The sequence below is a fragment of the Lytechinus variegatus genome, chromosome 2, assembly GCF_018143015.1.
Source record: "Lytechinus variegatus isolate NC3 chromosome 2, Lvar_3.0, whole genome shotgun sequence".
NCBI classification, from domain to species: domain Eukaryota; kingdom Metazoa; phylum Echinodermata; class Echinoidea; order Temnopleuroida; family Toxopneustidae; genus Lytechinus; species Lytechinus variegatus.
Window position 1 is genome coordinate 81,146,401 of NC_054741.1, and position 14,369 is coordinate 81,160,769.

Consider the following 14,369-nt stretch of genomic DNA (forward strand, 5'->3'; position numbering starts at 1 on the left):
TCTACCATTATGACTGGCGAACCCCTTCTACTTTTATGACTGGCGAACCCTTTTTAGTATTATGACTGGCGACCCTCATCCATTATTATGACTGGCAAACCCTTTCTCCTATTATGACTGGCGACCCTCATTCCTTATTATGACTGGCGAACCCTTTCTACTATTATGAATAGCGACCCTCATCTACCATTATGACTGGCGAACCCCTTCTACTATTATGAATAGCGACCCTCATCTACCATTATGACTGGCGAACCCCTTCTACTATTATGAATAGCGACCCTCATCTACCATTATGACTTGCGAACCCCTTCTACTATTATGACTGGCGAACCCCTTTTAGTATTATAACTGGCGACCCTCATCCATTATTATGACTGGCGAACCCTTTCTCCTATTATGACTGGCGACCCTCATCCATTATTATGACTGGCGACCCTCATTCCTTATTATGACTGGCGAACCCTTTCTACTATTATGAATAGCGACCCTCATCTACCATTATGACTGGCGAACCCCTTCTACTATTATGAATAGCGACCCTCATCTACCATTATGACTGGCGAACCCTTTCTACTATTATGAATAGCGACCCTCATCTACCATTATGACTGGCGAACCCCTTCTACTATTATGAATAGCGACCCTCATCTACCATTATGACTGGCGAACCCCTTCTACTTTTATGTCTGGCGAACCCCTTTTAGTATTATGACTGGCGACCCTCATCCATTATTATGACTGGCGAACCCTTTCTCCTATTATGACTGGCGACCCTCATCCATTATTATGACTGGCGAACCCTTTCTACTATTATGAATAGCGACCCTCATCTACCATTATGACTTGCGAACCCCTTCTACTATTATGACTAGCGAACCCCTTTTAGTATTATGACTGGCGACCCTCATCCATTATCATGACTGGCGAACCCTTTCTCCTATTATGACTGGCGACCCTCATCCATTATTATGACTGGCGACCCTCATCCATTATTATGACTGGCGAACCCTTTCTACTATTATGAATAGCGACCCCCATCTACCATTATGACTTGCTAACCCCTTCTACCATTATGACTGGCGAACCCCTTCTACTTTTATGACTGGCGAACCCTTTTTAGTATTATGACTGGCGACCCTCATCCATTATTATGACTGGCGAACCCTTTCTCCTATTATGACTGGCGACCCTCATTCCTTATTATGACTGGCGAACCCTTTCTACTATTATGAATAGCGACCCTCATCTACCATTATGACTGGCGAACCCCTTCTACTTTTATGAATAGCGACCCTAATCTACCATTATGACTGGCGAACCCCTTCTACTTTTATGACGGGCGAACCCCTTTTAGTATTTTGACTGGCGACCCTCATCCATTTTTATGACTGGCGAACCCATTCTCCTATTATGACCGGCGACCCTCATTCATTATTATGACTTCCGAACCCTTTCTACTATTATTAATAGCGACTCTCATCTACCATTATGACTGGCGAACCCCTTTTATTATTATGACTGGCGACCCTGATCTATTATTATGACTGGCGAACCCTTTCTACTATTATGAATAGCGACCCTCATCTACCATTATGACTGGCGAACCCCTTCTACTGTTATGACTGGCGAACCCCTTTTAGTATTATGACTGGTGACCCTCATCCATTATTATGACTGGCGAACCCTTTCTGCTATTATGAATAGCGACAGTCATCTACCATTATGACTGGCGAACCCCTTCTACTTTTATGAATAGCGACCTTAATCTACCATTATGACTGGCGAACCCCTTCTACTTTTATGACGGGCGAACCCCTTTTAGTATTTTGACTGGCGACCCTCATCCATTATTATGACTGGCGACCCTCATCCATTATTATGACTGGCGAACCCTTTCTACTATTATGAATAGCGACCCCTATCTACCATTATGACTTGCGACCCCCATCTACCATTATGACTTGCGAACCCCTTCTACCATTATGACTGGCGAACCCCTTCTACTTTTATGACTGGCGAACCCTTTTTAGTATTATGACTGGCGACCCTCATCCATTATTATGACTGGCAAACCCTTTCTCCTATTATGACTGGCGACCCTCATTCCTTATTATGACTGGCGAACCCTTTCTACTATTATGAATAGCGACCCTCATCTACCATTATGACTGGCGAACCCCTTCTACTATTATGAATAGCGACCCTCATCTACCATTATGACTGGCGAACCCCTTCTACTATTATGAATAGCGACCCTCATCTACCATTATGACTTGCGAACCCCTTCTACTATTATGACTGGCGAACCCCTTTTAGTATTATAACTGGCGACCCTCATCCATTATTATGACTGGCGAACCCTTTCTCCTATTATGACTGGCGACCCTCATCCATTATTATGACTGGCGACCCTCATTCCTTATTATGACTGGCGAACCCTTTCTACTATTATGAATAGCGACCCTCATCTACCATTATGACTGGCGAACCCCTTCTACTATTATGAATAGCGACCCTCATCTACCATTATGACTGGCGAACCCTTTCTACTATTATGAATAGCGACCCTCATCTACCATTATGACTGGCGAACCCCTTCTACTATTATGAATAGCGACCCTCATCTACCATTATGACTGGCGAACCCCTTCTACTTTTATGTCTGGCGAACCCCTTTTAGTATTATGACTGGCGACCCTCATCCATTATTATGACTGGCGAACCCTTTCTCCTATTATGACTGGCGACCCTCATCCATTATTATGACTGGCGAACCCTTTCTACTATTATGAATAGCGACCCTCATCTACCATTATGACTTGCGAACCCCTTCTACTATTATGACTAGCGAACCCCTTTTAGTATTATGACTGGCGACCCTCATCCATTATCATGACTGGCGAACCCTTTCTCCTATTATGACTGGCGACCCTCATCCATTATTATGACTGGCGACCCTCATCCATTATTATGACTGGCGAACCCTTTCTACTATTATGAATAGCGACCCCCATCTACCATTATGACTTGCGAACCCCTTCTACCATTATGACTGGCGAACCCCTTCTTCTTTTATGACTGGCGAACCCTTTTTAGTATTATGACTGGCGACCCTCATCCATTATTATGACTGGCGAACCCTTTCTCCTATTATGACTGGCGACCCTCATTCCTTATTATGACTGGCGAACCCTTTCTACTATTATGAATAGCGACCCTCATCTACCATTATGACTGGCGAACCCCTTCTACTATTATGAATAGCGACCCTCATCTACCATTATGACTGGCGAACCCCTTCTACTATTATGAATAGCGACCCTCATCTACCATTATGACTTGCGAACCCCTTCTACTATTATGACTGGCGAACCCCTTTTAGTATTATAACTGGCGACCCTCATCCATTATTATGACTGGCGAACCCTTTCTCCTATTATGACTGGCGACCCTCATCCATTATTATGACTGGCGACCCTCATTCCTTATTATGACTGGCGAACCCTTTCTACTATTATGAATAGCGACCCTCATCTACCATTATGACTGGCGAACCCCTTCTACTATTATGAATAGCGACCCTCATCTACCATTATGACTGGCGAACCCTTTCTACTATTATGAATAGCGACCCTCATCTACCATTATGACTGGCAAACCCCTTCTACTATTATGAATAGCGACCCTCATCTACCATTATGACTGGCGAACCCCTTCTTCTTTTATGTCTGGCGAACCCCTTTTAGTATTATGACTGGCGACCCTCATCCATTATTATGACTGGCGAACCCTTTCTCCTATTATGACTGGCGACCCTCATCCATTATTATGACTGGCGAACCCTTTCTACTATTATGAATAGCGACCCTCATCTACCATTATGACTTGCAAACCCCTTCTACTATTATGACTAGCGAACCCCTTTTAGTATTATGACTGGCGACCCTCATCCATTATTATGACTGGCGAACCCTTTCTCCTATTATGACTGGCGACCCTCATCCATTATTATGACTGGCGAACCCTTTCTACTATTATGAATAGCGACCCCCATCTACCATTATGACTTGCGAACCCCTTCTACCATTATGACTGGCGAACCCCTTCTACTTTTATGACTGGCGAACCCTTTTTAGTATTATGACTGGCGACCCTCATCCATTATTATGACTGGCGAACCCTTTCTCCTATTATGACTGGCGACCCTCATTCCTTATTATGACTGGCGAACCCTTTCTACTATTATGAATAGCGACCCTCATCTACCATTATGACTGGCGAACCCCTTCTACTATTATGAATAGCGACCCTCATCTACCATTATGACTGGCGAACCCCTTCTACTATTATGAATAGCGACCCTCATCTACCATTATGACTTGCGAACCCCTTCTACTATTATGACTGGCGAACCCCTTTTAGTATTATAACTGGCGACCCTCATCCATTATTATGACTGGCGAACCCTTTCTCCTATTATGACTGGCGACCCTCATCCATTATTATGACTGGCGACCCTCGTCCATTATTATGACTGGCGAACCCTTTCTACTATTATGAATAGCGATCCTCATCTACCATTATGACTTGCGAACCCCTTCTACCATTATGACTGGCGAACCCCTTCTACTTTTATGACTGGCGAACCCTTTTTAGTATTATGACTGGCGTCCCTCATCCATTATTATGACTGGCGAACCCTTTCTCCTATTATGACTGGCGACCCTCATTCCTTATTATGACTGGCGAACCCTTTCTACTATTATGAATAGCGACCCTCATCTACCATTATGACTGGCGAACCCCTTCTACTATTATGAATAGCGACTCTCATCTACCATTATGACTGGCGAACCCCTTTTACTATTATGACTGGCGACCCTGATCTATTATTATGACTGGCGAACCCTTTCTACTATTATGAATAGCGACCCTCATCTACCATTATGACTGGCGAACCCCTTCTACTATTATGAATAGCGACCCTCATCTACCATTATGACTGGCGAACCCCTTCTACTATTATGAATAGCGACCCTCATCTACCATTATGACTGGCGAACCCCTTCTACTATTATGAATAGCGACCCTCATCTACCATTATGACTGGCGAACCCCTTCTACTTTTATGATTGGCGAACCCCTTTTAGTATTATGACTGGCGACCCTCATCCATTATTATGACTGGCGAACCCTTTCTCCTATTATGACTGGCGACCCTCATCCGTTATTATGACTGGCGACCCTCATCCATTATTATGACTGACGAACCCTTTCTCCTATTATGACTGGCGACCCTCATCTACCATTATGACTGGCGAACCCCTTCTACTATTATGAATAGCGACCCTCATCTACCATTATGACTGGCGAACCCCTTCTACTATTATGAATAGCGACCCTCATCTACCATTATGACTGGCGAACCCCTTCTACTTTTATGACTGGCGAACCCCTTTTATTATTATGACTGGCGACCCTCATCCATTATTATGACTGGCGACCCTCATCCATTATTATGACTGGCGAACCCTTTCTACTATTATGAATAGCGACCCTCATCTACCATTATGACTTGCGAACCCCTTCTACAATTATGACTGGCGAACCCCTTTTATTATTATGACTGGCGACCCTCATGTATTATTATGACTGACGAACCCCTTCTACTATTATGACTGGCGACCCTCATCACCTATTATGACGGGCGACCCTTATGATTAATGTAGCCTCTTCCTTTTTATGACTAGCGACCCTTATCTAGTATTATGAATACCGACCCTCGTTGTTGATTATGACTAGCGATCCTTATGATCAATTACCCTTATGGTCCATTATGAATAGCGACCCTTATCTTGCATTATGAAAATCGGACCTTATGACCCATGGTCCTTATGACCTTATGACTAGCGACCCCTTTTGCCTATTATGACTAGCGAGCTTTTGGGTATAGGATTTTACACGTTATGACTAGCGGTCCTTATGACCAGTCAGTATTATGACTTATGGTCCTTATGACTGACGGGCTTATCCCCTAATAAAAGTGTGCCTTGGAACGTATGATAATGACATGAAAATTATTCATTATTTTATTTAATTTGCATTCTGGTCATCGCTCAGTCTTTACCTAGTTTTTCACAGGATTTTTAATCATCTCTTGTATGCAGTCTCATCTCTTTAAGCCTGTCCACATCTCTTTTTTCCTATAGAGTGACTGTCTGAAAGATGCCTTTCAAGAACTTGACATGACGAGTGAGGTTATTGAGATTCTCTTGTCCCCGGATAAACCTTTCTTCAGACTCTCCACATTTGGACATGCAGGCAGTGCTTATGTAAGTGAGCCATATTTCTTTTTTACTTCACATTTCTAGGCCCTATGCCATAAAAATGCTTCTATGATATTTAAGAGACATTCACATTTACTAGATTATATCAAAATTATCAATGAATACTTGGCTTGAGACAACTAAAGGCTGAATTGAATGATAACTTAACCTTTTCCATATGCATGCATGCTATGCAATAATACTTATAAATCAAGAATGATACATGCAATACCAGCACAGTAATCCATAAATCACTTGAACTAAAAATAGATATGTTGAACTAAAAATATCTACATGTATGTTGTATCTCTATCCCACTGTTTATTACAGTTTAAAGTAGATATCGTCATTTTGATAAAAGCTTTTAAACTTATTAAAGGGCAAATCCACACCAAAAATGTTGAAGTGAATAATCGAAAAATCAAACAAATCTGAAAATTTCATAAAATTTGTATTAATGAAGTTATACATTTTAAAGCTTCACTTCATTTCACAAAAAATAATGCTTGGTTAGTATGCAAATTAGGGCATTGATAATGTCAGCCACTCACTATCTTTTTTGTATTTTTTCATTACTATTAAATGCTAAAGAATGTTTGTTTATCCCCTGAACAAGTGGAATTGCAATTGATGTAACCTATTTTGATTTGAAGAAGAGTATCCTTATCGCCAAATATGCAAAAGTTGAAATAAAACTACACAGGAAAGTGAAGGAGTGACATCAATGACTCTTATTTGCATGCCATTGTATTGTGCATGAAAATCATTTATGAATATTCATGGTTTAACATTTATTTTGTAATATTTGGTGTGATGATGATCATGAGAAAAATAGTGTAAGCAATGAATGTTTGCAATTGTTAAAGTGGTAATGTAAAGATCCACACTTGTTTTCAGCTCCATCATTTGATGGAAAGTTAAGTTTCAGATATCAGACATGCATTGCAACCCTGTATTAGTCAGCAATGAATCTGTTGAAAATTGTTTAGTAGAGACTTGCTCATGAAGCCAATTGCGGTTGGTGAAACCTCGTAACCAGAAAGAACTCAGAGTTTCTACTTTATAATATTCAATGTTTTCAGTGAAAGATTCATTACAGACTAATATTTCAAGGTTATTTGATGGATCATGATATTCGTTGATATAAAACCCATGACTATGGTCCCAAGCAACTTGTTATAAGCAATTTTTGACTGTAGAGAACCTTCAAGTTCCATGCTGGTATATGTTTTTTTTTTCTTCTTTTTATTTGTTGCTATGATATATGTGATTTTGATACCACAGCTGCTTTTATTACTCGGATATAAATTCAGTGCAAGAATATGACAATGTCGTGTTGTTGTGTAGATATTCATGAAGAAGTTATAATCGACCAGTTTATCTTATGTAATAATTGTCTTTCTATGTAGATCTCTTTATCTTTTTGCCAATATTTTCTTTTCAGTCTGATTTCCCAAAGGACTCTGATATGGTGGAGTCATTTCAATGCACACAGACTCAGAGCATTAGGTGAGGAATTATTGCACCCCTCCCCCTTCACGCTTGTCTCTTTTCTCATTCACTTTATCCATTTAAAGTATCTTCATCAGTTTCTCAATACCTTGTTCTGATTACCTCTCTTTCTTTTTTTTTCATCAAATCCACCATCATTTACCACATCAACTAAGTATCTCTTTATTCATTATTCATGTCTACCTGCATGTTAGTTTCAAATTACAGTTTGGTATGAAATAGAGATCATAATTTATAAGCTCTCCTATCCTCAATTTCAATATGTGGGTGTTAGATCAATATCTTATTATTTATCCAGTGGGGAGCTCAAGTAACAAGCAAGTTAAACACTTAATCAGATGTATTATTTGTCCTTTAAAGATTAAAAACCAATCCAGATTCCAGATTGAAATTAGCCTTTGGGGAATGGTCAAATGGTGTATTAATTTTAATATTCCTTCACATGTAATGTTATTGCATGTAAAAAAAAAATGCATGTCGGTTTCTAGCATACTGAGGCCTATCTAGTTTTATGAAAGGCTTTTAGATGATTATAGATGACTTTTGTCCTGGGTGGGGGATTAATTCTAGTTATTTTTAAATAAATGTTCAATTCCATGAAATGATCATCCATTTTTTCGGCCCGAAGGGCCAGATGAGCTTATGCCTTGGCATGGCGTGGTGTCCGTCGTTTGTCTACAAATTTGAAATGCTTCTTCTACATCGTTTCAAGTCTGATTTCAATTCTATTTGCTTTATATGATAACACTAGGTGGGGGATTCAAAACTTCTGCACAGAATTTTGAAACTCATTAAATATGCTAATTAATGCACATCATTCAAAATATTAAAAAAAATGATTCTTCTTATTTGTAGACCGATCTTGATTTTCTTCGATCTGTTAGAGCTTCATGAGGTACCCCAAACTTCTACACAGAATTGAATTAACCAGGCTTTATTTTGCTTATCCTCAGATACAAGCTTTGTTTGTTGAAACCATCTATCAAGGCTCTAATGCAATCCAGCAAGGTGTCCATACGAACTGATAACCGTGGTTTCCTATCTCTTCAGTACATGATCAGAAATGAGGATGGACAGATCTCTTTTGTAGAATATTATGTGAGTACATACATGTACATAGAGTAAATAGTGTCAGAATGCCTTGTTTTTAGTGTCAAAAAGACCCAAAGTTCTAATGCACTGGAATAAAACTTTAAAAAAAAAAATCATTAAAAAAATGAGATATATAGGATAGTGGGTCAGAAATGTAGTAAAAAGGGAGGTGAGAGAACAAGAGTCAGAGAGAGAGGTGGAGAGAGAATTCATTTTGAACAAAAATGGCAGGTGGAAAATATTGGTCACAGAATAGCTCAAAATTTACACTCCCACTTTAAAGGTATTGTTTAACTTTGTGAGCAGCCAATTTAAAAAATTCTCAAACCAAGATGAAACATGCGTATAAGTGCTTGTATTAGAACTAATAAACCCTGAAAACAACCAGTATTGAGAAAGAAAAGCTAAAGCTACAAGGCAAACCCCGATTTTGTAAATAGGCGTCTTGTAGACGCCTAAATAGTACACATAAGTGTATGAAATGAAATTAAGATGGTGTTTCCGGTCACTTTATATTTCAATTTTTGAAGCACTTAATAATTATTTTTGAACGCAATTTTTTCTGGGCTTCATTTTTGTAACATATCACAGACACAAGTGACAAGTGTGACCTTCCAGCTCAGATTTTTTAAAAGTCAAACCAATGTTAACCAATCACTTTAATACCGAGTTCCGTATGCTATAAAAGGCATCACCATATTGTTTGTATCATGTGCGCATCGGCATGGAAGCATGACTCAATATCATTCTTAAACCTTTTGTGAAACATCCCCTGGTAATATATTATGCACATGTAGTCTATGTAGATTCACCATAAGAGTCAGTATTGGCTTTTTGCTATACACTCGCAAATAAAAACAAAGCAAACTATGTTCAAACAAAAAATAATTTTTCAGAGGGAAAAAATACTTCAGTCCAAAAAGTAAAAGAAAGTTGTGAAATAGATAAGAACTTTTTACCCACATGCATCTTCAAATGTAATAAAGGCATAAGAACAATATTGTTAGTTCAGGTGTGGATCTTCATTCTTGTCATAATCTTTTACATCATGGATGCCTAAGAAATGTGTTGATGTGAAAATATCACATTAAGTTCAGATTAGGGGAGGATGAGCCAGCCAACATTGGGCAAGTTGAGCCATGGTAATTCATATGGTTATCGTTATGTATATAAAAAAAAAAAAAACTTGAAAAGCTGTTGATATGCAGGCAAAAAAGACCAAATTCACAAGACTGTTTTACTTTTTGAGGATGTTAGTATTTATAGAGAATTAGCAAGTGAAAAGACTTTAAATAAAAATATTGTCATGCTGGTTCTTGTCCCATAGTTTTTGTACATAGTTTTTATAACTCAACTTACCCCAAGGGTGGTGGGTGGGGCAAGTTGAGCCATTTTACTTATTTTTTTCAAAGGTAAGAGTGACTTTCAGTGTTGGGGTAGAATTTTGTTAAATACAGGTCAAGAAAAGCCTAGCAAAAGCAATTGCTACTTTTTATGCATCTGACCCATTGTATAAAACTAATAAAGGTAGAAAATATCATTGGTGCCGACCATGTATAGGGCTGAATGCCTATTCATATTCATGGATTCCATATTAAATTACCATAATAGTCTATTTTATGCTATGAACTACTGGTGTGTACATGGCCTACCCACAAGAGCTGTAGAATCTAGTCCATTGTTTTATAAATGATCAAAGATCAAGATATTAAACATTAAACAATAATTTCTGTTCTCTCTTTTCCTCTTTTTCTTCACAGTGCGCACCTGACGAAGAATACGATGAAGACGGTTGATGACAAAAGAGAATGAAACAAACCATTTTATTTATTATGAGTTGTATAATAAGAGGCTTTATTATATTAATAAGAATTTGTGCCATATGAATGCCTTTTAATGTACAGAATAAATATCCATTTACTTAACAACCTCTCTTTTGTACAATTTTCACAAGACAACTCCAGTGCCTAGTTTCACAAAACTTGTCGATAAAATGTTCAGTCTATAGAAAATAATTGGCATCATGCGATTAAATTCCATAGTATCTGTAGCTGAAAGCTGTAATGTAACTTTGTTATTTGAACAAGTTTCACAAAACAAGACCAATATATATAATTCAAGCTGTTTAAGCCACCAACAGTACTATTATATAACATTCAGAATACTTTCTTACCAATTATTATAATTATTTGATATGTATAAGATTCATAATTTCTTGAGTTTCGTAAAGAGAAAGAAACTACTAATATCCAATTTCAAACAATAATTTCCATAATTGAAAGTAAAGGTTGAACTGAAATAAACTTTTCTCAACAGCCAGATTAGACACAACACTTTGAATGGGCCTACCACTGTGAATAATTAATATGGCCCATGAAAATGCTATTTGGTCTATTCACACTCGATCTGGCAAAATTTTGCCCAAATCTTACAGATTTGGGAATATTTCATGACAAGACATAAAATGTGTAGAAATGATACAACATAAGAACAAAGGACTTCAGGTAAACTATTTCAAACAATGCTAAACAATCAACTCATTGGAATGTTAAAGGCTTGCTGGGAAAGTTTGATTTTACTGTAGATAAATTTCTGGCATGCACCCAGTAAATAAGATTGCATATTCCAGCTGAAAATAAGTCAGAAAAAATCTTGGAACCAACAAAATTCAAACCTTGGCCATCTAAATATTGGCAGTCAACTGATTGATTGTGATTCAGTTCAGAATTTTTTTTTTTAATTGTCACACTTTGTAATGAATCATACCAATGCAAGGAATGTATTTATGATATAATCTGCCATGGATGTTGGTAAACAGCTTTTTATCAAGTGAATTTATACTTAAATGAAACTGTCAAAAACTCTTTTTGGGTGGTTTGAAAAATTACAAGTTCATAGCAGGGTTTATACATCTATCCTTATAGGGAGTTTTGGCACAGCGGTGCAGAATGAATCCTACAACACATCAAAGTCATTGAAAATGCAACCCAAATTACAATGAAATCTTTGTTGAATGTCGGGGAATTGGAAAAGTTTTGTCTGTTTCAGAGCTGACGAAAAATTGCAAAGTTGTAATTTGTCCAGTCATTGATGAAACTGCCATGGTCAATTCACTAACCCTTGACAAAGATTTGACTTGCAGTATCAATGAACTTACTGCGTTGTAGTATTCATTCTGCTCCACTATGCAAAAACTTGTTTATGTAAATAAATGTACAACACAACCAAAATCTATGTATATTAAAAATTTTCTCGCAGAACATTGATTTGTTTCTTGTGTCAAGGTTTCTTGTGTCAAGGTTTCATGTACTTTTCATAAGTCACTTAAATATCAACCATGAATTGAAATGAGAGTTGTCTTTTGCAGAGATGCCAACCTTCATCTAAAAAAAGTATTCTTAGAAGGAAAACACTATTTTTGAACCCCCCCCCCCCAAAAAAAAAATTAAATTCTTGCACCACAACTGTACAGGATCAAGCACAGATCAGCCATGTGGCTCCCTCTATGGAAAACAGTTTGTGCATAATATATAAGCATGGCACATACTCCATGACCAGAAATTCACTAGACATAAAAAAGTGCCTTGTTCATAGCAAAAAAGGAGAAATATGAAGTGAAAAAAATATCGGTTGACATCTCTGGTTTTGGCATGTGGGGTATTGGACAAGAATGACATTAAGAGTACAGGAATTTCAACTGATTGCTCCTAAATAATTTTTGAAGAGTAAAAGATGTTGAGGTGCAAAATCGCAGGTAAAACACCAGTGAACATTAATTTTAGAATTACCCATGAAATGCACTTAGAAATAAAAGGCACCACTCCCAGGTGAAATATCTGAATGTATTTAAGCTGGGTCTTAAAATCGCACAGTGGCTGTCCTGAACAAAACTTAGTCTTACAGATATCTCAATTGCAGAAATGGCAAGATGAAATAATGACAATAAGTTAGCTTAAATAAAAGCAAAAAATTAAAGAAAATATTCATGAAGTTTTGATGAAAGTTCTTCAATAAATAACAGAGTTGCAATTTAAGTTTTGATCGTGTGACCTCATAAATGAGCAGCTTCCTTGATACGTCATCCCCCCTCTCCCTATAAGAGAAATAGTATTCATCATGTTCAATTAAAATAATTGGAATTACATTTTATATGGGGAGCTTCTTGCATATGATTTCACAAATTAAAATCTTGAAATACATGTACTCATAACTCACTCTTTGATGGATTTTCATAAAAACTTTACCAAATTCATCTCTTATTTTTCTGCTCCTTTTTAAACCAAATCATTATCAGGGTGAACTTCCCCTGTAAGAGTTAGTCTGTCAAGATTTCAGCTCTCTATGTCAAAGATTGAAGCCACTGTGCTGAGTCAAAACAAGAATATTGGAGCCATAATTTTGCTCTCTCTTTTTTTTTTTGGGGGGGGGGGTTGGGGGGCTAACTCGAAAAATATTAAACACTTTTTGAAGATATAATGATGCTTTGTCATCACATCAGTGCTACATGTATACCAATCATGCAATTAAATATACCAAATGTTGCACAGAATCTTTGAAGAAAAAAAATCTTCAAGGTACAGCAGATTTCAAAATAAATAATCACATTTATAACGTGATATACTGTAATACTTTATTTCAAAGGAATATCTGCCATTTTGTCAACTACATGTAATCCTTAAAACATGCAAGTGACCGTAATACATCCAAATGAACATTGCACATAAAGGTATTTCATTTCTAATTCTAATTAAAAATCAGTTACATGGCCTACTAAGATTCCAGATTTAAAGACATGTCTCCTTTACCTTGACAGGTATTGATAGCGCTGGTAGGATTATCAGGAGGAAGAATAACACCACCAGCTCCCCCCCCCCCACCTGCGACCGATGTCACCAAAAAAAAAAATAATAAAATAATAATGAATAAATTTAAAAAAAAGACTAAATGAACGTATGGACAGTTGCAAACAATAAATGGATCAAAAAATAAACAAAACAATAAAATAATATCAAGGGCAGTTGTACAGGGATTTATCTCTTAATGTCAAGATTTTCCCTAAATCTAAGCAATATTTCTGCATTTCCCAATTGATATATGCTTATGACCTAGTAGATATTACTATGGAAGCAGGAGACCGTCAAAAACACGTATATACGTCGTGTCGTAATTCAATTTACTACACGACGTAAATAATTACGTAGTGTAGTAATTCGAATTACTACACGACGTAAATAATTACGTCGTGTAGTAATTCGAATTACTACACGACGCAATTCCGAATTACTGCCCAACGATTTAATGTCATGACGTTAAATGAATTAGTGTCGCTACATCAAATAATTAAGGTCGTGTAGTAATTCGAATTACTACACGACGTAAATAATTACGTAGTGTAGTAATTCCAATTACTACACTACCTAAAGAATTACGTCGTGT

General features: G+C 37.5%; 1 protein-coding gene across 1 annotated transcript in view; it reads left to right on the top strand.

Moving 5' to 3' along the window:
• LOC121409231 (cell cycle checkpoint protein RAD1-like) overlaps nucleotides 1–13,804 on the top strand; it is a 33,214-nt gene extending 19,410 nt beyond the window's left edge. The window contains exons 5-9 of the mRNA XM_041601097.1: nucleotides 6,213–6,335; nucleotides 7,774–7,838; nucleotides 8,795–8,939; nucleotides 10,694–12,202; nucleotides 12,233–13,804. Of these exons, the coding sequence (XP_041457031.1) occupies nucleotides 6,213–6,335; nucleotides 7,774–7,838; nucleotides 8,795–8,939; nucleotides 10,694–10,729 (369 nt within the window). The 3' untranslated portion in view covers nucleotides 10,730–12,202; nucleotides 12,233–13,804. The remainder of the gene's footprint in view (nucleotides 1–6,212; nucleotides 6,336–7,773; nucleotides 7,839–8,794; nucleotides 8,940–10,693; nucleotides 12,203–12,232) is intronic.
• Nucleotides 13,805–14,369: the final 565 nt, after the last annotated feature.